Genomic DNA, 27,500 nt, shown 5'->3' with positions numbered 1-27,500 from the left:
CGATGAGCCGGGGATTCACATTACATCATATTCATTAATTTCCTCATCACCTTCAATACTTTCACTGATTTTAAAGGAATTGAAAAACATCATAAAATCAATAGAGCTTTTTGTATTCATCAGATATTTTGTATTTGTTTTATTTTCGTAATTATATAAACTAACGACGCGCATCACCCTTCATTTCTTTTTTATCTTTCCATTTTTTGTTGAATTACTTTATGTATTCTATTTTTCCTTTTCCTTTATATTTCCCTATTTTTATTCGACTTTCTCTGTTGTGAAATATTTATACGAACTATCCATCTCTCTCTCTCTCTCTCTCTCTCTCTCTCTCTCTCTCTGATGTTTTGTTCAGAGAGAGAGAGAGAGAGAGAGAGATTTTTTTCTTCTTTTTCTTTTCTAGGCGGCTTCTTGCCCGCCTTTCCTCCACCATGGCAGAGCTGTGCGCCAGTCTTGAGGCTTCACGTACTGTCGCTCTTCTTCATAAAGACGCGTATTTCTTTGTTGACAGTTAGGCTGTTTGCTTACCCTCCGTCACCAGCCTGTCTCTGCTTCTGACTTTGATGGAATGAATGTTTATAGCTTACACAGACACTATACCATGTTAAACAATATCTCAAATTTACACACATTTCTGCATCGTTTCAGTATACATTTCTTTCTCATCCAGTTCTGTCTTTACTTATCTATGGGAAAGCTCTTTATTTTTTCTATTCTTTCTGTAACTATCTTTTTTTTTTTTTTTAATCTCCCTTCCATGTCCTTTTGTATCTGTCATGTCCCACTTTATAAGGTCTCTCTCCATTACGTCAATATTATGCATGGATATGTAAATTATTATCAGGTTTTCTTTTCTCCCTTCTTTGTTCCATGAATCTGTAAATTATCAAGTTTTTTTTTTCTTTCTCTTCTTTGTTCCATGAATCTGTAAATTATCAAGCTTTTTTTTTTCTTTCTCTTCTTTGTTCCATGAATCTGTAAATTATCAAGTTTTTTTTTTCTTTCTCTTCTTTGTTCCATGAATCTGTAAATTATCAAGCTTTTTTTTTCTTTCTCTTCTTTGTTCCATGAATCTGTAAATTATCAAGTTTTTTTTTTCTTTCTCTTCTTTGTTCCATGAATCTGTAAATTATCAAGCTTTTTTTTTCTTTCTCTTCTTTGTTCCATGAATCTGTAAATTATCAAGCTTTTTTTTTCTTTCTCTTCTTTGTTCCATGAATCTGTAAATTATCAAGCTTTTTTTTCTTTCTCTTCTTTGTTCCATGAATCTGTAAATTATCAAGTTTTGTCTTTGCCATCTTTGTTCCATGAATCTGTAAATTATCAAGTTTTTTTTCTTTCTCTTCTTTGTTCCATGAATCTGTAAATTATCAAGTTTTTTCTCTATCTTCTTTATTCCATGAATCTGTAAATTATCAAGTTTTCTCTTTGCCATCTTTGTTGCAGAGTTGTCAATTCCAATGGTGCTAGCCTCTCCCCTTGCGGCGTTTTCGACAAGCTTGGGGCAAATTTTATCGCTAGTATTTTAATCTTTTCAAACTTCATGGTGTTTTTTTTCTTCTTTTTTTTTGTTGTTTTTGTGCTGTCATGGCATTTTCAGAGTGACCATCAGTTTCTTGGCCATTTCTTCATCCACGTGTGTCAATACGTCTCCAAAAATGTATCCACGTGTTTCTCATTGACATGTCAGATATGAACACTCCTTCAGACCTCTTTCCCACTTTCATTCCTTTATTATCCTCCTCCAAGTTTGTGTTGCCCTGAAGTCCTCTGCCTGCTCTTCCAAACTCAATCACAATTATTATTATTATTATTATCTATTTTTTTTTTATTGTAAACGTAACTGGAGGCAAACTGATTCTCCTACTTGTGTCTAATTATTACTTTAATTTCTCTGTCATCCAGTCCAGCAGCTTTCCTTGCACTCATGTCGTCTCTAATTTCCTTGATAGTTCTTTTCTGTGGCACATCAATTGCCTTCTTGAATGCGGGGGATTCACAGCCCATCTCTTTCTTGAATTATATATATTATTTTACAGTAGAAACATGTCAGATTTGTGGTATTTACTTTTTCTGTATCTCATTTGTCTTGTGGTCAGTGTGTGTGTGTGTGTGTGTGTGTGTTGCCCTGTCTTTCATTGTACAGATGGTGATGGAGTGTGTGTGTGTGTGTGTGTGTGTGTGTTCTGTCTATTGCAGTCTTTCAGTACATCATTTGTTAGTTATAAATATGTTCAATTATTATAATTTTCCTATATTTCAAGTTTTGTATGTGCAATTTCCTTCATATAAATATATATATATATTTTTTAAATAATTATTCTCTATTTTTCTATTTTTTCTTTTTCTCTTGAATGTGCTAAATATTTAGAATGAATTAAAGTCAATTAATTCGTTTTATTATTATTATTATTATTATTATTATTATTATTATTATTATTATTGCTATTGTTCCCTTTAGCACGTATCCTCTGCGCTTCTTATATACAGCAATAAGTAAAGCAATCAATCAAACATTCATTTTCTTTTCCCTGTTCTCTTTTGTCTGAGTGTTGCGCGTTATTCCCTTAATCTAATCTGCATATTTTTTTTTTTTTTTTTTTTTTTGTCATTTGTGTTCCTTTGCAGAGTGCTTGTTTTTAAAATTGGTGGTTGTACATATATAGCTAAACTCAAGCAAATACGCACGTGGATGGCAATAAGCATAATTAACTTTGGTAAACAATATAAATTACTATAATAATGAATAACATAAATAATTAAGGAAGTACAATAATAGCCATGAATAACTATTGAACATGTTGATAAAGTGAAAAAAAGAACAGCAGCAAACGTGCAAGAAAATTAATAACAAAGTAATAAAAATTAATAACAACCATAATAAATAAATGAATAACATGAATAATAACTAAATAACAGAAATAAATAAATAAATAAAGAGCGCATCGCGACAGTCACTTTTCGCTTCAGCCTTTCCACATCAACCCCAACACAGGTCTGTCTCCGGCGGCAAACTTTCCTAAATATCTCCAATTATCTCCCCATCCTCTTCACCCACCACCATGCACGCCATACCAGGAAATAGTGCAACCATCCGATTATCACCCACACGCCTAAAAATAAATGGAGAGTAATGGATGATGCGAGAAAAGCGAAATAAGTGAGGACGTGTGTGGCGGGTCGGGAAGGTAAACATTGGGCAGGCGTGTGGCGGTGGGTGAATTATTGGTGTTTGGTAGATAGTGAGTGGGTGGATAGTTGTAAGGCGTGTTTGGGTGTGGATTAGGTGGACTTTGAGGCTAGTGGAGGCGTGCATTAGTGAGAAATTAGAGTGGAGTTCCGCTAAATATGACAGGCTGTGAAGGAATGGTGGTTTCGTATTAATTTATTTTATTTAATCGTATGTCTTGTGATTGCAGTGAATTTTTGGCAGTGTGAGGTTAGGTTATTGCTGGTTTGTTATTTTACTTGTTCTCTTCCTTAGGGTTGGGTTAGGTTAAGTCCAGGTTAGGTTAGGATTTGGTTAGAAGTTTGGCTAGGTTAGGCTGAGCTGTTAGATCTGGTTACGTTAGGCTAGGGTCCTCCACACCGTCCCCAAGTCTTCCACAGCCTTACCACTGGTCTCATTGTCCTGTCCTCCACATGCTGTCCACAGGTCTTCCACACACACACACACACACACACACACACACACACACACACAGCCTACATGGTTCAGTCAAGCCATATTCTGAAACATTTGTCTAACTCGGCTACTTTCCAAAGGCTCTAGTTGAAGCTACACGTGTTTTTAAGGATGTTTTTACAGTTCTAGAGAGGAATTAACAGGCTTTCTGCATTACGAACAGGAGAAACACTCTTGGTACTCCACGCTGGCCTCCACCACCTCCTCCGACACATTGAAGGCCTGTGGAAGAGTGGAGTGGAGGGAGGGACTATAGACACACAGGTTTTTAAAGGGTATTTTTACAGTTCAGGTGACAGGTTAACAAGCTTTCTGCATTACAAACAGGAGAAACACCCTTGGGAACCCAGCTAGTCGTCTCTGTGGCCTTGCATATGAACTGTGGTGAGAGAGCAGTGTTTCAGAGTGGGGGGGGTGGGGGGGTTCTGTCTCACAACCACCATCACCACCACACATTGCTATCATCATCATCATCATCCTCACTATTTTCAGAAGCCACAGAGATGATCAGATGAGGTACCAAGAGTGTTTCTCCTGTTCACACTATAGAAATCTTGTTAATCTGTCACTACAACCATGAAAACACCCTTAAAAACCTGCATAGCTTATTGTAAATGCCCGTTGCTATTTACTGAGCTGTGTGTGTAGGCTGGGTGGTGTGTGTAATAATAATAATGATGATGATGATGATAACAATAACAAAACACCCTTAAAAACCTGCATAGCTTATTGTAAATGCCCTTTGCTATTTACTGAGCTGTGTGTGTGTGTGTGTGTGTGTGAGAGAGAGAGAGAGAGAAGGGTCCTCATTGGTGTGTGTTTCAGGCGTGGCGCGATGGGGCGAGTCATTCGGGCACAGAGGAAGGGTGCAGGGTCGGTGTTCAAGTCCCACACCCACCACCGTAAGGGCAAGCCAGCGCTGAGGCCCGTGGACTATGCTGAGAGGCACGGCTACATCCGCGGCATCATCAAGGTGAGTGCTGGGGTCCCTGCCTCATTATATCAGCACAGCACAAGAACACAAGGGTTGGTGCAGGAAGCCATCAGGCCTACACGTGGCAGTCTGTGTATAAATGCCTGCCTGTTTGCACCTCATCCCCATCTTGTCTAGTCTCTCTCTCTCTCTCTCTCTCTCTCTCTCTCTCTCTCTCTCTCTCTCTCTCTCTCTCTCTCTCTCTCTCTCTCTCTCTCTCTCTCTCTCTCTCATCACACAGTTCAACAGGTCACATTTGTTGCGTCACCCTTCACAGCGTTGGCAGTGCTGCTGTGTGTGGCAGTGGGTGACGCGCTCCCTGCTCACGTGTCTTGACAAGTTTTGCGAGTTGTGTAAATTGTTAACGTGCCATGGAGATGCCGGCTGTGTTGTGTCTGCCAGGGAGGGAATGAGGAGGACAGGTGAAGAGGGAGGCTGGAACAAAACACTTGGCTTCTCATTAGTAATTTATATTTGCTTTAATTATAACAATACATACTTAGACCACGTTAACATTATTATTTACAAATCACCACCCTGCCCCCACCAGACCATCATCCACGACCCAGGCCGTGGCGCCCCCATTGCTGAGGTGCACTTCCGCGACCCCTACCGCTACAAGACCCGCAAGGAGCTGTTCCTGGCTGCTGAGGGAATGTACTCTGGCCAGTTTGTCTACTGCGGCAAGAAGGGTGAGGCTGTGTGTGTGTGTGTGTCAGGAAGGAGTGTTTAAAATTTCTCTCTCTCTCTCTCTCTCTCTCTCTCTCTCTCTCTCTCTCTCTCTCTCTCTCTCTCTCTCTCTCTCTTTTATGGCCAAAAGGGTAATAATGTCTGCCTGTCTCCAGTGATATGATTTCTTTGTTCATTGTAATTAGCATTATTTCCACCACCACCACCACCACCACTACTACTACTACTACTACTACTACTACTACTACTACTACTACTACTACTACTACTACTACTACTACTACTACTATCACCACCTCTAGAATCAAGGTTTGGATCAGCGCTGCCATGCTTCCCCAGTCAGCGATGTGTAACAGCTGTGATGTATGTAGAGAGGGGCACTAATAGGTGAATATCTACTGCTACAGCGATTGAATGTAAATATCTATCAAAGAGAAGGAAAGTCACTGGATAACACACTCACAAGGAAAGGTGGCACACTTGCTTTACGGTGCTGATAAAAAAGTTGGCAAGTTTTGGAAGTTGTGTTTGAAGAAGCATCAGTAGAACAAGTGCTGTTTTTCTGGTGGTTACTCTTAAAACCGTGTCAAGTGGCAACACCGCTCATTTAGGAGGCTTGGCAACGCTGACAACACCCGAACCTTGATTCTTGTGTGGTCTTACTGTGGTGGTGGTGGTAGTGGGAGGATAAGCAGGTGAAGTGGTAGTGAGGGGGGAGAGACAGAGGAGGAGGAGTAAGAAGAGGAGAAAGGAATTTAGGGATAATATTTGTGGAGGTGTAGTAGTAGTAGTAGTAGTAGTAGTAGTAGTAGTAGTAGTAGTAGCAGTACATGCCCAGGCCCACAAGTCATGGGTCACGTGCCTCTTTTGCTCACTCACTTCATGAAATTTATAACCATATTTGAACACACACACACACACACACACACACACACACACACACACACACACACACACACACACACACATTCGAAGCCCAACTTGATGCCAGCAGAGGGGAAGGGAGGGGGTCAGGCTGGGCAGGGGAGGTGTGCAGTGAAGCCTAACACTGTGAGGCCATCGTGCATCAGCCAGGGTAGAGGAAACAAGGCCTCACTGCAGCTAGGGGTGTTCTGGGGCTGACGAACACGACTTGTAGGGGGGGGAGGGTCATAGTATATCACCACTACCACTACTACTACTACTGCTACTGCTACTACTACTACTACTACTACTACTACTACTACTACTACTACTACTACTACTACTACTACTAGCCTCCATCCCAGCAGACTAAGGAGCGTTCTCTCCCTATGTAACTGCCTCTTACTACAACTACCCATGTGACAGGAAGGCCGCAGTCTGTTAGAGTCAGCTGTGAGGAGGTTGGCTAAAAGGATGCAGGGGATGAGGGGCATTCCTTACGAGAGAGAAGCTTTGAACTGTCCATTCCTTAGAGAGGCGCAGGTTAAGAGGGGGCCTGATGGAAGTGTGGAAGTGGTGCAGGGGACGTAACAAGGGTGACGTCAGTAAAACTCTCAGGATCAGTAATCAGGAGAGAACAAGAAGTAATGGGTTCAGGCTTGAAAAATTTAGGTTCAAGAAAGAGACAGGAAGGAATTGGTTCTCAAATAGAGTGGTGGATGAATGCAGTGGACTCAGTAGTCAGGCTGTTAGTGGTGAGTCATTAGGGAGCCTTGAAAGAAGATTGGACAGGTGTATGGATGGGCGTGACAGGTGGAGACAGGCAGGTGTGTCTCATACAGGGACTGCCACGTGTAGGCCTGGTGGCTTCCTGCACCAACCCTTGTGTTCTTGTGTTTTATGTTATGAGCTTTGGAAGACTAGACAAGTTGGGGATGACAGGTGGAAGTAGGCAGGTGTGTTTCATACAGGGACTGCCACGTGTAGGCCTGATGGCTTCCTGCACCAACCCTTGTGTTCTTGTGTACAACTTGCCTCATCCACAGCCAACCTGGACGTGGGCAACGTGATGCCCATCGGCACGCTGCCTGAGGGCACCATCGTGTGCAACCTGGAGGAGAAGACAGGTGACCGCGGCCGCATCGCACGTGGCTCTGGCAACTATGCCCAAGTCATCGCCCACAACCCAGAGACCAAGAAGACCAGGGTGAAGCTGCCCTCCGGCGCCAAGAAAGTGCTGCCCTCTGCCAACCGTGCCATGATTGGTGCGTGTGTGTGTGTTTACCTAGTTGTATTGGACCAGGTCTGAGCTAAAGGTCATTTGTCCTGTCTCCATATCTGCTGTTATCCAATTTTTCTTTAAATTTTGTCACACTAACAGCTGTGACCACCGCCTCACTTAAACTGTTCCAGAGATCAATGCATCAAATCAATGCTTCAGTATGAGAAAATATATTTCTTGATGTCACTGAGATATATACTGTTTTTAATGTTTTTGTATGTCCTCTTGTACATCTTGTTCCCTCATTCATATGTATCTCCAAAACTTGAGTGTCTATCTTTTCCAAATGCTTAATTAATTTGTACATTGTTATCAAGTCTCCCCTTTCTCTTCTCTCTGCCAGTGTTGTTAATCTCATGTCACTTCAAAATTCTTTTCCTTCAGTTCTGGCACCATCTTTATTTATTGCCACTCATAGACACTGCTGCATCCTCACCCATTAATCTTGCAGCCTACACAGCCCCACAACTAGCTTAACCTAACTCTACGGTCTGCTACCGTAGAGTTAGCACTCCTGAACCAACCCAACCAAACTTAACCTAACCAGTAAGCCTTCACCCTCAAACCTAACCTAACCCACCCTCAGGTATCGTGGCGGGTGGTGGACGTATTGACAAGCCCATCCTGAAGGCCGGCCGTGCTTACCACAAGTACCGCGTGAAGAGGAACAGTTGGCCGAAGGTTCGCGGTGTGGCCATGAACCCGGTAGAGCATCCGCACGGAGGAGGTAACCACCAGCACATTGGCAAGGCTTCCACCGTGTCCCGAGGAAAGTGTGCCGGTAGGAAGGTTGGTCTCATCGCTGCCCGCAGGACCGGTCTGATCCGCGGTACCAAGAAGGACCCCAGGCACGCTGCTTAGAGTGTGACGCAGTGGCAGGATTAAATAAACGTTATGAGGATGTGTGTGTGTCTTGCTGGTATGGTTTCCTTGATAGTGTGTGTGTGTGTGTGTGTGTGTGTTTGAGGGGGGTTGTTATATCTTGCAAGGATGGATGTATTCTTTTATATTTTCCCTGTTAAATGGATGGGTGTGTGTGGTTCTATTGGGAGTGCTAGTTTAGTGATGGTTCGCTTGGTTGGACGATTGGATGTGTGTTTGTGTTCATGCGTGTGGCTTGCCTTTGTTAGGCGGATGGGTGTGTGTGATTTTGTGTTTGTTCTGTGGCTTTGTTGGATGGTTGCGTTTTACAGAGCTACCCTCCCCACCAGGGGTGATGGGGCTAAGAGTGTGAAGATGTGAGGGTGTGTATGTGTTTGTTTGGTGCCTTGTATGGGCTGCCCCGCGTGTGATTGCCAGCCTGGTATAGAGATGAGCTGCTGCTACTACTGCTTGTGTTTTGTCAAGTTAACCCTTGTGGCTTTGTAGCAATCCCACTGAGTCAAGCTAGGAGGTCTTGAAGTCATGAATGTTACACTTTTGGAACCGAGTGAGAGACTGAGAAGAGGGGAGGTGGTGTGTGTGGAGACATTGAAGCAGAAATTGGTGAAATCTTTGAATGACAAGTCACTTAGGGGGTGTGAGAGCGAGAAGTGAGTTTATAGAAGAGAAAAGCATGTCAAATTATCACTGAAGAGGTAAGAGAAAGAAATGGGTACAAATGAAAACTTCATATAATCACTTAAGAGGTAAGAGAGAAATAGAAAAGAGAGGCATGCCAATCACTTTACAGGTACAAGAGAAAGTTAACAGAAGCAAGAGGCATGTCAAATCACTTTTAAGAGGCAAGAGAGAAAGAAATGGCTCTGTACACGTGAGAGGCATGGCAAATGATCACTTTTAAGAGGTAAAAGAGAAAAAAGTTGGTAAAGCTAAAAGGCAAGTTTAAAATGTGAAAGATAGCCATACATTACTTGCAAGATGTATGAGAGGAAGATGAGTGTATGAAGATCCAGGTGGTTGCATTCTGCCAACACTGACAGGAGGCAAGCAGCAGAGCACAGCAGCAGTGTGGAAAGAGAGAGAGAGAGATTGGTCTAAAAGGGAAAGAATTTTGAAAAAGAGAAAATTTTATTTATGATGAAGAAAGGGAAGGAATTACTTAGAAAGACTGATTTAAAGAAAGGATTTTGAGGAGAGATTTAAAGAAAGAAGGATTTTTGAGAAGAGAGATTTATAGAAATGGAAGGAATTATTTTGAGAAAAGAGAGGGAGAGAGAGAGAGAGTGATTTAACCCTTTCACTTTGCTAGAAGATAATAATCACCACCATACACAGTCTTTATAAGGATCTGCAAGAAAGTTATGGATGAAAACACTTTTTGCAATTAAAGATTGGGTGTGGCTGCAGAACAAGTAAAGATTTCTCAGTGATTGGTGATTAGGGAAAGGTGTACCAAGTGGCAGTCACAAAGTTAAAGAAAAGAAAAGAAGTGCCACAAAACAAACATTCACAGCAAGTAAAATGCTAAATTAAAACAGCAATAGTAATCAGAATTGTGGGAGGGTACAAACATGGCCGACATTACTAAAAATGACAAGACAATGAAACCAGACACATTATCAAGTGAAGTGCTACAAATTAACAGAGGGAGGTAATTGAATGTATTAAGAAACTGACAAGAGTGAGTCATTGATTCTGAGAGGGTGAGATTAACTGTCTGTATAAGAGAGAGAGAGAGAGAGAGAGAGAGAGAGAGAGAGAGAGAGAGAGAGAGAGAGAGAGAGAGAGAGAGAGAGAGAGAGAGAGCTTGACAAGATGAGAGAGGGTGAGAGCAATGGAAGTGTGTAGAGAACAGTATTATGAACACAAGAACACAAGGTTGGTGCAGGAAGCCACCAGGCCTACACGTGGCAGTCCCTGTATACAACACACCTGCCTGTGTCCACTTTTCATCCCCATCCAAACACTTATCTAGTCTTTCAAAGCTCATAACAACATGCAACACAAGAACACAAGGGTTGGTGGCAGTCCCTGTATAAAATGCACCTGCCTGTTTCCACCTGTCATCCCCATCCATACACTTGTCCAGTCTTTCAAAGCTCATAACAACATACAAGAACACAGGGTTGATGCAGGAAGCCATCAGGCCTACTTGTGGCAGTCCCCATTTGTTATGGAATGAGTGAAAATAAAACGCAGAGATTTTACAGTCACGTTGTGGAGAGAAAAAAAAAAAGTAAATAAACAGTGAGTGCATGTGAAAGAAATAGTGTGAATGCAAGTGAAGACAGATTTAGTGATGGAATGAGTGGAAATGTACACAGAGATGACATGACCTCACTGTGAAGAGTGAAAGTGAAGAGTTTGTGAAAAAAAGCATCATACTGAAGGAGGAATAAAAGTGAGAGAGTTGTTTGAGTGCACATATACTGATGGAATGCACGGAAATGAGGAGAGAGAAGCAGTACAGGTACACACTGTGAGTAAAGAGTTGTGAAAAAAAAGGTGTAAAACTGAAGGTAGTGAGAGAGGAAGGCTGGTGGAAAGAACAAGATGGCAGACATGTGGAGGAGGTTGTGGTGGTGGTGGTGGTGGCCAAGGTGTTGAAGGTGTGCTGGCAGATGGACAGACAAGGTTGAGTTGGTGGTGGTCAGTGGGAGCAAGGAGTGTGCTGCTGGCTGGCCGAGGCAGCGATGCACAGCAAGGTGGAGGGACAGCTCCACCACGCAGAGGAGAACACAACACACGGCGGGTAACAATGACACTTCCTACTTCCTACTGTTTGTACTCCACTGCTGCCACCACCACCACCACCACTACCACTCACTGTACTACTGTCACTATTTCACTACTACTACTACTACTACTACTAGTACCACCACCACTACAAAAGCTCACAGCCACAGGGTGTGTGGAGAGAAAGGCTGCCTTCTTGTCATCTTTACTTGTTATCTTGTCTTACAGATTAAGGAACGATAAAAAAAATAGACTAACACGGCGCCCGGAGCGCAGCGCAGCACAGCGTGGGGCTGCGGCACCGCTGTGATTGCTGCACGGCCTGGCACTCCTGAGGGACCCGGGGTGGGGCACCGCCCCCTGGGAGGTAAAATTGTTCATTACACACTGCACACCCGTCTGTGTCTGTCTGTCTGTCCAGCACCAGACGCATTCACACACGAGCAACTTCCTGCAGACGCAGTGCACACACCGCGTCACATGCCAGGCAGCGCTGGGTGCCTGGGGGGCGGGATGGCACCAGCTGGCACTGTGTCACCCTGTGAGCAACACGGCACAGCTAGAGAAGGCAGCAGCAGCTGTCTGGCACTACTGTGGGTGTCCCTTCACCTTGATGAGGTTCATGATCTGGTTCACGTCAGACACGTCCACAGGATTCTGCACGATGTCGTACTTGATCTCCTGGCGGCCGCCGGGCAGCGTGGTGGGCACCGGTGTGACGTGAATCACCTGCTCTATGAGTGCGGGGTGCTGCAGCGTCTGCACCTGCTGCCCCTGTTGCCCACCCTGCACCGACCGCATGTCTATCACAGCAGCCTGGGGGTGGCCTGGCACGGCCGTGGCATGAATCTGGATGGGGCCGGACAGCTGCACTGTGGTGGGAGCAGCCGCCAGTGTGGCACGGCCGCCATGGATCTGCACCTGCTGTCCCGCCACTGTCTGCACCACCTGGGCTGGCGCTGCCACCGTGGTTGTGGTCTGCTGCTGCTGCTGCTGCTGCTGTTGCTGCTGTTGTTGTTGTTGTTGTTGTTGCTGCTGCTGTTGCACAGCCTGGACCTGGGGCTGTGCCTGGGTGGTGGCAGCGGCCAGGCCAAGGTCTTTGCGCTTCTTCTCACAGCGGCGGCGGTGCGCCTCGTACAGCTTGCGGTAGAGGAAGACAAAGCGGCACTCCTCACACTTGAAGGGGCCCTCACCAGTGTGCTTGGCTTTGTGGGTCTGCAGGTCCTGCGCCGTCTGGAACGATGCGTCGCACTCCTGGCACTCAAAGGGCCGGTCCAGCCGCTGTTCCTTGCGCTGTCGCTTGAAGGTGGGGTTGCTGGGATTGAAGGAGGGGGTGCCACCTCCCGAGGCCTGGCGGGTGTGCTGGCCCCCCGTGCGGCCCCCGGTGCGGGTGGCAGCGGCTGGGGCGTGGTGGTGCTGCACCGGCGGGGGCGGTGGCTGCTGAGGGGCAGGGGGCTGGGCCTTCTGAGGTGTCTGGTGGGTGGGGAACTGGCGCTTGATGGGGCCGGGGTTGAGGATGGGCTTGGGTGGGTGCGGCATGAGGGCGCGCTTCTTGAGGCAGCGTGTCTTGTGGCTGCGGAAGTGACTCTTGTACATGAAGGTAAAGTGGCAGTCCTCGCAGGTGAAGGGGCCGTCCCCGCTGTGCTTCTTCTTGTGCTCCACCAGCTCCCCGTGGTCAATGAATGATGCCGTGCACTGGTCACACTTGTACGGCCGCTCCTTTGGGTCCAGCGCAATCACCAGCCGCTGCTGCTGCTGCTGCCCGCCCTGCTGCACACTGGCCTGCTGCTGGACCGTGGCCTGCTGCTGCTGCTGCACAGTGGCCTGCTGATGCTGTACAGTGGTCTGTTGTTGTTGTTGTTGTTGTTGTTGCTGCTGCTGCTGCTGTTGTTGTTGTTGTTGTTGTTGTTGTTGTTGTTGCTGCTGCTGCTGCTGCTGCTGTTGTTGCTGCTGTTGTTGTTGTTGTTGGTGTTGGTGTTGGTGTTGTTGCTGCTGCTGTTGCTGCTGCTGCACCGTTGCCTGTTGGTGGTGGTGATGGTGGTGGTGGTCCTGGTGCTGCTGCTGCTGCTGCTGCTGAGTCACATCCTGGTGCAGCGTGGCAGTGCGGGGGGCAGCCACCCCCTGCTGCGGGGCAGCTGGCTGCTCCGTCAACACATAGGTGGGCGTGGTGTAGGACGGCAGTGAGGTGACCTGGCCCGTGACGGTGCCAGAGACCTGCACAGGCAGTGAGGTGAGGGTGACGGCCGTCAGCACGTGGGGCGTGCCGGAGGTCACCACCTGATAGCGCGTGGAGGGTGTTATCTCATAGATCTGGTGCAGCTCACCGCCGTAGGCACGCTTGAAGGCGGTAAGCTGCTGCTGCTCCTGCAGGACCTGTGGGTCATGCTGGTGGGCAGGCGCCGGCATCACGATCTGCACCGTGGCCGGCAGCTCCTCCGCCTCCACCTCGCCCTCCCCGCCATTCTCGCCGCCGCCGCCGCCGCCCTTCTGGTGCGTCTGCTTGTGCAGGTCGAAGTAAGATTTGTCCGAGTAGGAGGCATTGCACTGGTCACACTTGTACACCTTCTGGGTGGTGTTGTTCATGAACAGCTTCAGGTCAAGAGGGATATCCATGGTGGTGCATGTCCTCCTCCTCTTGCTCCTCCTCCTCTTAGGGCTGTCCACAGGTGTTGGTCGGCCTCCACTGCCTCTGCTCTCCTCCTCCTCCTCCAACTCCCACACTCCACCCAATGCTGACACGGTTTCTTCTTGTTCGTCTTCCTGCACGAGATTTCTCTCCCTTCCCCTCTCTCTCTCTCTCTCTCTCTCTCACGTCAGTCAATCTTTCTCTCTCCCATGAACAAAAACAATTAATCTCTCTCACACTCTCACAATCAAAGAATTTCTCACTCTCACTTTCCTCCTGATGATTATCTCTCTCTTCCTCTCTGCCAGCACACCTTCATATATGCACACACACGCACACATACATACACACACACGCACACACACACAAGTGCGTGTGCGCACACAAACACACACACACACACACTCAATTATGCCTCTACTTCCTCACACACACAACTCACACACACGCACATGCGCACACACACACATGTGCGTGCACGCGCACACGTGAACCCACACACATGCCCAGACTCGGAATCTGCAAAGAAATTTTTTTTTTTGTCATTTAGTTCATTTTTAATTGTTAGTTTGTGCAAATGACTACTTCTACTTTTGGTGTTCACTTAGATACTAATAAAAGTTGTTAATTTTACACCAAAAGCAAACAAGATCTAGTAAGCATTTATAATTACCTTAACCAATAGACAGTCATACTTTGTCAGCCAGTTTCACTTTTACTTGGATTGCTGCCACTCACAAATTTGCAACACTGGTGAAAACAGAGGCAATGAGAGGCAGCCTACTCATGCTCATTGTTTTTTTTCTTTATTTCTCTTAGTTAATTGAAAAGCAAAATGTTTGTAGCTTGTACTGTACATGTGGCTTTCCTTAGGGGTGTTCTTCGGGGGGCACTGGTGAGAAGGAAGGAAGGAAGGAAGGATTATGGAGAAGAGGTGAGAGAAAAGGAGATGAAAAAGGAAGGAAGGATTAAGAAGAGGTAAGAGGGAAAAGAGGATATAAAAAAGAAGGAAGGAGTAAGAAGCGAAAAAGGAAGGAAGGAAGGAAGGAAGGAAGGAAGGAAGGAAGGAAGGAAGGAAGGAAGGAAGGAAGGAAGGAAGGAAGGAAGGAAGGAGCTAATTAATTGTAACATGGTTGTCAACAGGTTCTAAGCTAAATTGAACTCAATATTGTAACATTTTAAATCTTTTCTCTTCCTTCCTTCTTTCCATCCCTCCTTTTTATCACTTCTTATTCCTTCCTTTTCATCTCCTCTTTTCCCTCTCACCTCTCCTCCTTACTCCTCTCTTACCTTCTTTTTTTTGTGCACCTCTTCCTTCTTCATTTGCTTTCAATCTCTCTCCTTTCCTGTTTTGCCTCTGGCTCTTCCATCTTTCCTTTCATTTTCACCCCTCTCTCTCTCTCTCTCTCTCTCTCTCCCTCTCTCTCTCTCTCTCTCTCTCTCTCTCTCTCTCTCTCTCTCTCTCTCTCTCTCTCTCTCTCTCTCTCTCTCTAATCAATTTCCTTCTTTCCCTTTGCTTAACAACCATAACCTTTTAAGATATATATTTTTCCCTTCAAACATCTCTCTCTCTCTCTCTCTCTCTCTCTCTCTCTCTCTCTCTCTCTCTCTCTCTCTCTCACCAGCAGTGCAGTGTTGTAAGTGGTCCAGTCCTGTAGCTCCAAGTCTTGTCTTAGCTAACGGGATGCAGGCTGGCACCTTGCTTGACCAATGGGAGCTGGTCTTCACACTGCTTCACTGTGGGGAGAGATCTTTAGATTAGGTTTGGAACAACAACAACAACAACAACAACAACAACAACAACAACAACAACAACAACAACAACAACAACAACAATCTATCTGCAGGGTGTAACAGGTTTCTGTGGATTTTGCAGGAGGTGAACATGCAGATTATTCAAAGTTGAAAATATCCTGTGCACACGTGCATTTTCAGGCATTGTTTAGACGTGGCAAGAAATTCAAGTCTTCACGGGTGACAGACACAACGACCGGCTGGGCAGGAAACTATGGCAGAGAAACACCACTTCCACACACTCCACATCACTTTTGAGTCAAGCAGTACAATCTTAACATATTCACTGTCACTGTCTTAGAGGGAAGCTATAAACTGAGTAACAATCAGCTGATTAGTTGTCAGTCTTGCTGCTTCCCACTTCCTGCCCAGGCAGTGCACTGCACCACGCAGCGTGTTATTTTATTTGTTGTTTTATCACATCCATGCTGTCGCTGTGTAATGTTCGCCGGTAATCAGTACTGGTCTGCTGCTGTCGCTCGTCTTGTCACGGAATGCTGCAAAGCTCCAAGACTTGTAGAAATCACACCTGAATCATTCACAATTTCAGATCCCCACCTCACCCAGGCACTGCATCCACTGCCAGGTCACAGGAATTTCATGCCACAACTAAACAACACCTCAAAATGCACATGTGCACAGAACACTTTCCACTCAGAATAACATGAACTTTTACCTCAGGCAATATCTGCACCAACTCATGTTACACCCTGTGTATCTGGCTGGCAATCACATGCTTGCTCTCTCTCTCTCTCTCTCTCTCTCTCTCTCTCTCTCTCTCTCTCTCTCTCTCTCACAAACAAACACACACACACACACACTCTCAGCCCCGTCATCCCCTGGGGAAAGTGACAGTCTCATGGACCAGCCTACTACACCCCAGGAGCTTAGGCACACCACAGCTGGCCACACACACCCACAGCAAGGCCCCCACAGCACACACTGGTCCACCCCTGTCCCTTCACAATGAGACTGTTCCCTGTCCTGCACCCACTCCAACCCTGAGACCACAGTGGATGCAGGGTATTTGCTAAAGAGTGCCTCCGATAATAGGGACACAGTAACAGACCTAAAAGATAAGCAATAACAAAGAAACAAAACACCACGGCATTTTCACATCAGCACCACAAAGACCCAGGGAGGTCAAAGCACCATCGCACAACACCTGCACAATGTAGTTACAAGCTGGGTTAACAGTTTTAAGGTCACACATTAACCTAACCTTGCCTAAAAAAATTAACATAATTTAAATTTGCCTAACTTAAAATGCAAATAAATAAACTATCTTAAATTAACCTAACCCAAAAAATAAATAAATAAATAAATAAAAATAAAAAACATGAGCTAAGCAAACATAACTAATCTAATCTATTCTAAGCAAACTGATCTAACCAAACTTAACTAGCCTAATCCAACCTAACTAACTAAATTTAACCTAACCTAGGAGGAAGCAGTGAGGCACCTGACACCTGACACCAGCCAAAACAGAAAGTACTCCCAGTGAGGTCTCCAGGCCCGGGTGCTGTCAACTCATCAATAACCCAGCTGTGACCTCACAACACAAGGGGGCAGTCACACCCTGCCCTCTAAACACAAAACTCTCTTCCTTCACACAAAACTACAAGCACCTAACTATACACACACACACACACACACACACACACACACACACACACACACACACACACACACACACACACACACACACACACACTACTCAAAATTCTACATTCAATATGGTGAATCCTACACCAGCTTCGGAATCCCCATCTAGGGAGGGGACCACAAATGTCCCCAGGTCAGACTGCTCTTCTGGTAACGACCCTAAGTGTCTTGACACCCCCCCCCTCACCTTTTTTTTCATTAACTTCTATAACATTCGCAGTCTTTGATCTAATTTTCAATCTGTAGAACACCACCTCTCCTCTTCTAAACCTCATCTTTTCCTCACTAAAACTCAGGTGTCTGAGAAAACTGACAGTAGCCCCTTTTCTGTTCCCTCCTACTTTCTCTATCCTCATTTTCAATCCAAAGTTGGATGCTGAGTTTATGTGCGCAATGACTTAACCTGCTCTCGTGCCCACGCTCTTGAATCTTCCGAGTTTTCCACCATCTGGCTACGACTACAGAGTCACTCTCAAACTAAATTTATCTGTGCTGTATACCTCTCACCTAACTCCTCTGACTATAAGAAATTCTTTGACTACTTAACCTCCAAAGTGGAGCACATTCTGACCCTCTTCCCTTTTACAGAGATCTCCATTCTTGGAGACTTCAATGTTCACCACCAGCTTTGGCTTTCCTCTCCCTTCACTAACCATCCTGGTGAACTAGCCTACAACTTTGCTATCCTCCATGACCTAGAGCAATTGGTGCAACACCCTACTTGTATTCCTGACTGTCTTGGAGATATGCCCAACATTCTTGACCTTTTCCTGACCTCTAATCCTTCTGCTTATGCTGTCACCCTTTCTTCTCCGTTGGGCTCCTCCAATATCAATCTCATATCTTTATCTTGTCCTATCGCTCCAATCCCTCCTCAGGATCCTCCTAAGCGAAGCTGCCTCTGGCATTTTGCTTCTGCTAGTTGGGGGGACCTGAGGAGGTATTTTGCTGATTTTCCTTGGAATGACTACTGCTTCCGTGTCAGAGACCCGTCTTTGTGTGCTGAGTGCATAGCAGAGGTGATAGTGTCTGGCATGGAGGCGTACATTCCTCACTTTTATTCTCGACCTAAACCTTACAAACCTTGGTTTAACACAGCTTGTTCTCGTGCTATACATGATAGAGAGGTGGCCCACAAAAGGTACTTAAGCCTTCCTTCACCAGAATCTCATGCACTTTATATTTCTGCCAGGAACCATGCCAAGTCTGTTCTCCAACTAGCCAAAAACTCCTTCATTAACAGAAAATGTCAAAACCTTTCAAGATCTAACTCCCCTCGTGATTTCTGGCATCTAGCCAAAAATATCTCCAATAACTTTGCTTCTTCTTCTTTCCCTCCTCTACTTCAACCAGATGGCACCACTGCTATCACATCTATTTCTAAAGCTGAACTCTTTGCTCAAACCTTTGCTAAAAACTCTACCTTGGACGATTCTGGGCTTGTTCCTCCCTCTCCTCCACCCTCTGACTACTTCATGCCACCTATTAAAATTCTTCGCAATGATGTTTTCCATGCCCTCGCTGGCCTAAACCCTCGGAAGGCTTATGGACCTGATGGGGTCCCTCCTATTGTTCTCCGAAGCTGTGCCTACGTGCTTGCACCTTGTCTTGTCAAGCTCTTTCAGCTCTGTCTGTCAACATCTACCTTTCCTTCTTGCTGGAAGTTTGCCTACATTCAGCCTGTTCCTAAAAAGGGTGACCGTTCTAATCCCTCAAACTACCGTCCTATTGCTTTAATTTCCTGCCTATCTGAAGTTTTTTAATCTATCCTCAACAGGAAGATTCTTAAACATCTATCACTTCACAACCTTCTATCTAATCGCCAGTATGGGTTCCGTCAAGGCCGCTCTACTGGTGATCTTCTGGCTTTCCTTACTGAGTCTTGGTCATCCTCTTTTAGAGATTTTGGTGAAACTTTTGTTGTTGCCTTGAACATATCAAAAGCCTTTGATAGAGTCTGGCACAAAGCTTTGATTTCCAAACTACCCTCCTACGGCTTCTATCCTTCTCTCTGTAACTTCATGTCAAGTTTCCTTTCTGACCGTTCTATTGCTGCTGTGGTAGACGGTCGCTGTTCTTCTTCTAAATCTATTGACAGTGGTGTTCCTCAGGGTTCTGTCCTGTCACCCACTCTCTTCCTATTATTCATCAATGGACTTCTAAACCAAACTTCTTGCCCTGTCCACTCCTACGCTGATGATACCACCCTGCACTTTTCCACGTCTTTTCACAGACATCCAACCCTTCAGGAAGTAAACAGTTCACGCAGGGAAGTCACAGAACGCCTCACTTCTGATCTCTCTAAAATTTCTGATTGCGGCAGAGCAAACTTGGTATTGTTCAATGCCTCAAAAACTCAATTCCTCCATCTATCAACTCAACACAACCTTCCAGACAACTATCCCCTCTTCTTCAATGACACTCAACTGTCCCCCTCTTCTACACTGAACATCCTCGGTCTGTCCTTTACTTATAATCTAAACTGGAAACTTCACATCTCATCTCTAGCTAAAACAGCTTCTATGAAGTTAGGTGTTCTGAGACGTCTCTGCCAGTTTTTTTTTCATCCCCCCTCCCCCAGCTGCTAACTCTGTACAGGGGCCTTATCATGTTCATGCACAAGACTTTTTTCTTTCTCTCACCACTATTCTGTCCACCTCTCTAATGCAAGAGTTAACCAGTATTTTCAATCATTCATCCCTTTCTCTGGTAAACTCTGGAACTCCCTGCCTGCTTCTGTATTTTCTCCTTCCTGTGACTTGAACTCCTTCAAGAGGGAGGCTTCAACACACTTGTCCTCTAAATCTTTAAGATTGTTTGAATCTGGGGATTGTCACCTCAGTGGGCCTCTTCCTTCTAAGTTTGTTGTCCTTGGCTGGTGCCTCTCCTAAACAAAATTCAGTTGAATCAATCTAATTCTAAGAAAACCTAATCTGTCCAGCAAGGCTAAGGAATCCATGACATGAGTGGGTGTGTCACAGCCACAACATGAGTGGGTGTGTCACAGCCACGACATGAGTGGGTGTGTCACAGCCCAGCGTTGTCATGGCAGTGAGCCAGCTTGCTTCAAATATCAGACAAATATTTAAAAATCACCATCAGCATTATAAATATGTGGTGGGTGAATATGAGGCTCAAATTACACAGAATGAGAAGCTCTGTATGATGGGAGGGGCAAGAACAGCCATGCTGAGACTGATGCAACAGTGAAGGAATAACTCTATTTGACATTGTGACATTTAGTGAGAAATACTTGCCAACCTATTATTATTGTTATTAATATTATTATTATTATTATTATTATTATTATTATTATTATTATTATTATCATTATTATTATTATCCTCACAATTTTGTATTTGTATATTTGTGTCCAAGTCAGTGATGTGACAAAATGAAGGCTACAGCTGAGTCACTAGAGAAGACTGCGCACCCTGCTGTGTGTGTGTGTGTGTGTGTGTGTGCGTGTGTGTGTGTGTGTGTGTGTACCTTGTCTGGCCAACAAAGCCCTGCCCCTTCCTGTCATCAAAACAAGGCTGGCTGGCTGGCTGGCTGGTGTGAGTGGCTGGCTGCGGGTGATGACAAACCGAACCTAAAGGATCTTATGGAACCAAACAAACAAACAAAAACTCAAAAATCCTAATCCCACCTAACCTAAAACTTAACAAAACAACAATTTCACACACAAACCAAAGCACACACACACACGCACACACAAACAATAACACATGACTAACCTAACAATTTTGACCTAACCTATACAAACAAACGTTAAGTAACATGACCTACATCAATAACAAACTAATTCAACTCAAACAAACACAAACACACAAACACACAAATTCCTGGGGCCATTTCAAAACTAAGGATTGGTTGCCACAAATCATACAATTACTCTCCCAAATTAAGACTTTTCCCTAGGCCTATGTTACTTGAGGGCGGGATCGTAGGCCTACCTGGGCGTGGGCGGGGGTGCGGAAGTGTGGGCGCGGGCGGGGCTCTCTCACACACGGGGGAACTAGTGAGGAAAGAAATAACGATTCTCGCCCGACGCGCTGCCGCCATTTGCATGTAAACAAGGCGCCGCTAAGACTGCCTTCAGGATGCCGACTTGGGGCTGACACCACCACGCCCACACCCACACCCGCACCTCGCCTATTTTCATGTCATGGATCTAGTATAAAAAATTAATATAGATTATAGAATTTTATGGTGTTTCAATACGTATTAGCTTTTTTGTTCGTGGATTATTATATCAGTATATACGCCCATGTTCACGCCCACACGCCGCCCATTTTCCTGTCATGGGTCTAAAATAGAAAATTAATATAGATTCTAGGACTTCATAATGTTTCAATGGGTAGTTCTTGAGTTATTCTTGTTTATTGGTTAAGATATGTTGACAACTATATTCACGCCCACAGACACGCCCGCACCACGCCCATATACATGACTTATGGGTCAAAATTGTAAAATTCATACATATTTTAGGACTGAACAATGTTTTGGTTTGTATTTATGGATTTTTTCTTTCTTTATTATGGCTTGAAATATATGTACCAGCGCCCACATTGACGCCCACAGACACTCCCATATTGGTATGATGGGCCTAGAATGATAAATTAATATAGATTCCGGGAGTTTGGGATACTTTGATGTATATTTCTTCCTTTCTTCCTTCCTTCCTTCTTCTTCTTCTTTTTCTTTTTCTTCTTCTTCTTCTTCTTCTTCTTCTTCTTCTTCTTCTCCTTCTTCTTCTTTTTCTTGCATATCTTAATATTCACGATATATTCACAGCCATTTTCTTGTCATAGGGCTAAAATATAAAATTAATATAGATGTGACGTTTAGGTTTATGGTTATGGAGTTGTTTTTTTCTTAATTATAGTTTGAAATATCTGTCTAGGCCTATATTCACGAACGCACGACGCCCCTTTTTATGTTATGGCTCTAAAATGAAAAATAAATATAGAATTTAGGAGTTTGTGTTGCTTCGATGGTTTTATTGAGTTAGATTTGTTTGTGGATGATATCATTACAATGCCATTATCCACGCTCACAGACACGCCAGCACGCCAGTCACATTTCTGTCATGAGGTCTAAGTTATAAAAATGATACAGATTTAAAGAGTATACCATCTTTTGATTTATATTGTATCCAAGTGGTTTAATTTTTCCCGACTATAGCTCAAAAATTTAAATCGTCTCACCCACGCACTCGTACACTCATAACATACATGCTCTTATTCCTGACCTATAATTATATATAGTCATTAACATTTGTCTCGCCAGCATTTTGTTATTACTTCTGGAATATAAAAGTATAATTATTTAGTATTTCCCGCTTTGTGTTTCATCCTCTTTATTGACTTGCACACGCCAAACAAAGAGTGTATTTAAATAACTAATTTGAAATAAAATATCATTGTATGCATTGTTGTATATTTTCTGTAGGTAATGCAAGTAAGGGAGTTTTCTACATACATTAGTCATCTTTTTTTTTCCCGCTTTGACTTTAATTCCTTTGCTCTACTAAAGTTTTCTTTAAGCTGCCTCTTTGGTTTTGTTTTTCACCTTGTCTATTTACATGCCCAAAGACCATCTTATTTGAATATTCAGTTTATAACAAAATACTATTATATTTTATTGCAATATATTTGACGTGAGTTGTTTTATTAGGAGTATTATTTTAGATATATTAGCCATTTTTCTCTTGCTTTTGTTTTAATCTCCCCTCCCCTCCCAGACCTTAGTATACTAAAGTTGTCTTAAGGACGCCCCTTTCATTTAATGCCTCAACAAGCTTATTTACACGCCCCACAAAGCCCACGTTTCGGTAATTAGTTTAAAATGAAATACTATTACATTTTACTTCAAAATATTTAACATTATATAATAATACATATAAAGAAAGGAAATTAAATAAAAAAAGATCCGCCGATGTCGACAAAACCGAACCTACTCTGTTATTAAGAGTCAGCTGAGACAGAGTAAGTGGCGGCGTCTTAACATTTTGTGCAATTGTCAACTTATTTCCGCCTGCCTCACCCTGACCTGGCGCCCACACCCTCTGTCGCACCCTGTCTGCAGCCTGCCACACCCTCAGCAGGGACAGGCGCGTGGAAATAGGAGAAATTAGTGGAAATGTTAGGGAGTGTGGTGTATTTGCCGGCCATGTGTTGTAGCTATTATTATTATTATTTTATTATTATTATTATTATTATTATTATTATTTTTATTATGTTGTTGTTGTTGTTATTATTGCTACTATCTAACCTGACCACATCATACATAACCTAACGTAGCCTAACCCAACGTAACCAAACCAAACGAAACCTAACTTAATGTTCCCTCCCAGCAGCAGGATGGCCGAGGCACTGGACAAGGTGGCGGATGTGGATATTGACGAGGGCACCTTCAAGTATGTGCTCATCAAGGTGTACCACAGCCCCCCCGCCCCCGCACAGGAGACCAGCAAGTACATCGTGCGCGGGTGAGTCACAGGGAGAGATCGCGGGGAGGGAGGAGGGAGGAGGGACTGAAAGGAGTAGGAATGCGAGAGAATGTAGTGTTTGAAATTAAATAGAAGGGATTATGTGTGTGTGTGTGTGTGTGTGTGTGTGTGTGTGTGTGTGTGTAAGAGAAAGAATTTTGAAGAGAAAAAAGAAAAATGAAGAAAGGATTATGCTTGTGTGAGAGAGAGAGAGAGAGAGAGAGAGAGAGAGAGAGAGAGAGAGAGAGAGAGAGAGAGAGAGAGAGACTACTCCTTAACAGACACACACAAACAGTAACTCACCATCTCCTCTCCTCTCCCACACACTTACTTGATATAGCAACAATTAAGAACACAACACACACACACACACACACACACACACACACACACACACACACACACACACACACACACACACACACACACACACACACACACTAACACACCTGTCTTGCCCCACACAGGTACATGACAGCCGAGTACCATTCAGATGTGTACGACCGTGTGATGCCCAACATAGAGAGGCTGGGGCTGGCGTGTGAGTGTGTTGGGGGTGGCCGGATCAATCACCAGGCAGCGGAAGGAAACATCAAAGTGTACGGCTACTCTCAGGGTTTCGGCAAGGCGGATCACAGTGTTGCCGTCACCCTGCTGAAAAAGAAGTATCCGGATTATAAGAGTGTCACGTTTTCCAATGATGGATATTAGTGGTGATGCTGCTGGTGGTGGTGGTGGTGGTGTCTGTCTGTTTGATTTTTTCTTTCTTTGTTTTCTCTCTCTCTCTCTCTCTCTCTCTCTCTCTCTCTCTCTCTCTCTCTCTCCCCTCTCTCTCTCTCCTCTCTCTCTCTCTCTCTCTCTCTCTCTCTCTCTCCTCTCTCTCAATTTGTGTGTAATTTACTTTTTATTAATAAATTTTGATATTCTTAAATTTGACTTGCATTTTTATTTTTATTTTTTTTCTCTGAAATTGATTCTGGCGTTTATGATTTTGTCTTATTTTATTGCTGGACTTATTGATTGTATTGTATTTTATCATTATTATGTCTGTTTATACAATGATTTATTTTGTTTTATCATTTTTATATTTATTTTATTTATTTATTTATTTATTTATTTTGTGTGTGTATGAATTTCTCCCCTTTTTTTTCCTCTTCCTCCTCCTCCATGCCAGTTTTCTCCTCCATGCTGCTGTTTTTCCTTCCTCCTCCATGCCAGTTTTTCCCCCTCCTCCTCCTCCATACCAGAGTTATTTTCCCTTCCTTCATATTAGTTTTTCCCTCCATACCTCCTCCTCCTCCTCCCTCCTCCTGATGGTTCTTCCTTAACATAATACTCTCCATAATGAGGCTGTGTTGCATTTGTTGTGGTTGCATAAACTGGAGTATTGGAAAAGAGAAAGATTTAAATCACTTCCAGCCTGTTTTTGAAAGGCAGACATTGGATATTGAAGTGTGAGTGTGTGTGTGTGTGTGTGTGTGTGTGTGTTAGCTTGGTGCTTCAAACTTAATTCAGTTTGTTTAGCTTCCCTTGGCTGATAAATAAATCTATGTATCTATCTAGGCATAAATTTTGGTCATTTTAGAAAGGTGGGTGAGCAAGTTGTACAGCTTTGTATGCCTACCAAAAAAAACAAGTCTACTGTATTTGATTATTTACCTGTTAATCTCTATTTACCTGTCTATCTGTGGTAAATGACAAGAAATGTTTGTTTTTGTGATTCTAACAAGCTGACTGAATAAGCTGTTTATCTGTTTACCTATCATTAAGGGGCAGGGATAAGTGTCTGCTGTGGGGCCGTGCTGTGAATGTGTGTGGCTAGCTGTGGTGTGTGTGTGTGTGTGTGTGTGTGTGGATGGGTGGGGTGCTTTGTCTGGGCCACCCTGTATATAGGGATGGATAGACTGCTGCTGCTGCTGCTGCTGCTGCTGGTGCTGCTGCTGCTTACTACTACTACTACTACTACTACTACTACTACTGTTCGTTTCCCACCACGAGCTGACAGAGCTAAGAATGTTAATGACTGTGTGTGTGTGTGTGTGTGTTGCCTTGTCTTGAGCCGGCCTGGTACAGGGATAGAAAGGTAATAGGAAAAGCATTATTTTTAATTTTTTACTTAAAAGATCAATGAATTACCAGCCACAAATGCCTCTTTGTGATATGATTAAAGGATTATTCATGTTCTCTTTTTCACTCCACACTGCCTCCCTGTGAATGTCTGGGTGAAGCAACACACTGCATCTGGCCTACGGTGAGGCTCTGTCCCAGTATTGCTGGCAGAAACACAAAATGGTCAAAATTCTTGGTCAGGAATCAGGATAGAATAAGAAGTAATGGGTTGAAAAATTTAGGTTCAAGAGACAGGAAGGAATTGGTTCTCAAATAGAGTGGTGGATGAATGCAATGGACTCAGTAGTCAGGCTGTTAGTGCTGAGTCATTAGGGAGCCTTGAAAGAAGATTGGACAAGTGTATGGATGGGGATGACAGGTGTGTCTCATACAGGGACTGCCACGTGTAGGCCTGGTGGCTTCCTGCACCAACCCTTGTGTTCTTGTGTTGTATGTTGTTATGAGCTTTGGAAGACTAGACAAGTGTATGGATGGGCGTGACAGGTGGAGACAGGCAGGTGTGTCTCATACAGGGACTGCTACGTGTAGGCCTGATGGCTTCCTGCACCAACCCTTGTGTTCTTATATGGCAACTATTGGGAGAGAGAAAAAAAAAAATGCTTATTTACTGCTGCTTGGTACAGTTGCCCCTTAACCACTAAGCTCACTGGGGCATTTCCTCTTGCTCTACAGTCAGTCCAAACATCAAACAGGCCAGAAATTGTAAAATCTATCCTTGTCATCCCCATCTGAGTGCTTATAAAGATTTCATACATAACTTTGAGTGCTGTGAATTAAAGGTGTTAGTGGAGTACAGTGTATGTAAACAAGCCTGTTCACCTCACAATGCTGGCAGGGTGTGCACCTCCAACAGATGCACCAGTGAAGCCACAGAAGGTGTCATGCCCAGCCAAGCGACGCAGTGGTGTGACAAGTTGGTCGTAGCAAGCAGAGCAAAATGTGTGAATGTGGTTTTGGTCGGAACATGTGGTTGGCTGTGAGTGATGCGTGCTGTGTGCTGTGGCCCTGTGTGTTCCAAAAAGTGAGGAGAGAGAGAGAGAGAGAGAGAGAGAGAGAGAGAGAGAGATACATGAGAGGGGAAAAAGTGAGGAAGAATTGAAGACATATATAGCACTGAAGAAAAAGGGGAAAGATGAATCAATTTAGAGAGAGAGAGAGAGAGAGAGAGAGAGAGAGAGAGAGAGAGAGAGAGCACTCCCATTTAGGAAAACACAAACTTTCATTTTGGCATCACAGAAATTTTAATTACAAAACACACTTTTATTTACATATCAAAAAACGCACATCCCAAATACACACACAGACATGCATGTACACAAACACAGGGAGAATCTAACCAAACATCTCAAAAAAAAAAATAAATAAATAAAATAAAATAAATAAATAAATAAACAAATAAAAGAAAAAAAAGAAAACAAAAAATAATAATAATAAGAGAAAAGAAATAAAACTCTGAAATGAAAGCTAAATGAAATAATACTAATGATGATATTTACACACCAACACATGTACACACACACACACACACACACACACACACACACACATACATGCACCCACACACGCAGGAAGGTTTAGGTAATACAGTCCACAGTGCCATAATTATATTGTTACAACGGCCACCATACGTCTGTCACT

At 44.0% G+C, this 27,500-nt stretch overlaps 4 protein-coding genes across 7 annotated transcripts in view; 2 read left to right on the top strand and 2 right to left on the bottom strand.

Moving 5' to 3' along the window:
- Positions 1-2,880: 2,880 nt before the first annotated feature.
- Positions 2,881-8,439, top strand: LOC135095554 (large ribosomal subunit protein uL2-like). Its single transcript, XM_063996452.1, has 5 exons — positions 2,881-2,998; positions 4,514-4,661; positions 5,212-5,353; positions 7,301-7,519; positions 8,123-8,439. Exons 2-5 carry the CDS (start codon positions 4,524-4,526, stop codon positions 8,395-8,397), a joined length of 774 nt encoding a protein of 257 aa, XP_063852522.1. The 5' UTR covers positions 2,881-2,998; positions 4,514-4,523; the 3' UTR covers positions 8,398-8,439.
- Positions 8,440-11,347: 2,908 nt separating this feature from the next.
- LOC135095552 (uncharacterized) lies at positions 11,348-21,352 on the bottom strand. Its single transcript, XM_063996449.1, has 3 exons — positions 21,196-21,352; positions 15,403-15,517; positions 11,348-14,299 (listed from the first exon to the last, which is right to left on the bottom strand). Exon 3 carries the CDS (start codon positions 13,765-13,767, stop codon positions 11,743-11,745), a length of 2,025 nt encoding a protein of 674 aa, XP_063852519.1. The 5' UTR covers positions 13,768-14,299; positions 15,403-15,517; positions 21,196-21,352; the 3' UTR covers positions 11,348-11,742.
- Positions 21,353-23,080: 1,728 nt separating this feature from the next.
- Positions 23,081-25,913, top strand: LOC135095555 (14 kDa phosphohistidine phosphatase-like). 4 transcript variants are annotated; one of them, XM_063996453.1, is made up of 3 exons: positions 23,081-23,229; positions 23,598-23,732; positions 24,200-25,913. In XM_063996453.1, exons 2-3 carry the CDS (start codon positions 23,605-23,607, stop codon positions 24,441-24,443), a joined length of 372 nt encoding a protein of 123 aa, XP_063852523.1. In that variant the 5' UTR covers positions 23,081-23,229; positions 23,598-23,604; the 3' UTR covers positions 24,444-25,913. The 4 variants fall into 4 exon arrangements, with proteins under 4 accessions (XP_063852523.1, XP_063852525.1, XP_063852524.1 ...); XM_063996455.1 differs by having other exon boundaries at positions 23,202-23,229; positions 23,601-23,732; XM_063996454.1 differs by having other exon boundaries at positions 23,211-23,354; positions 23,601-23,732.
- Positions 25,161-27,500, bottom strand: part of LOC135095484 (protein mahjong-like) — a 44,046-nt gene continuing 41,706 nt past the window's right edge. Inside the window, exon 28 of the mRNA XM_063996333.1 lies at positions 25,161-27,500. This exon is cut by the window's right edge and continues 810 nt beyond it. The gene's annotated coding sequence lies outside the window, so the exon portion shown is untranslated.

This window comes from Scylla paramamosain, chromosome 49 (assembly GCF_035594125.1).
Source record: "Scylla paramamosain isolate STU-SP2022 chromosome 49, ASM3559412v1, whole genome shotgun sequence".
Taxonomy (NCBI): domain Eukaryota; kingdom Metazoa; phylum Arthropoda; class Malacostraca; order Decapoda; family Portunidae; genus Scylla; species Scylla paramamosain.
This window is presented reverse-complemented; position numbering and strand designations above follow the sequence as displayed.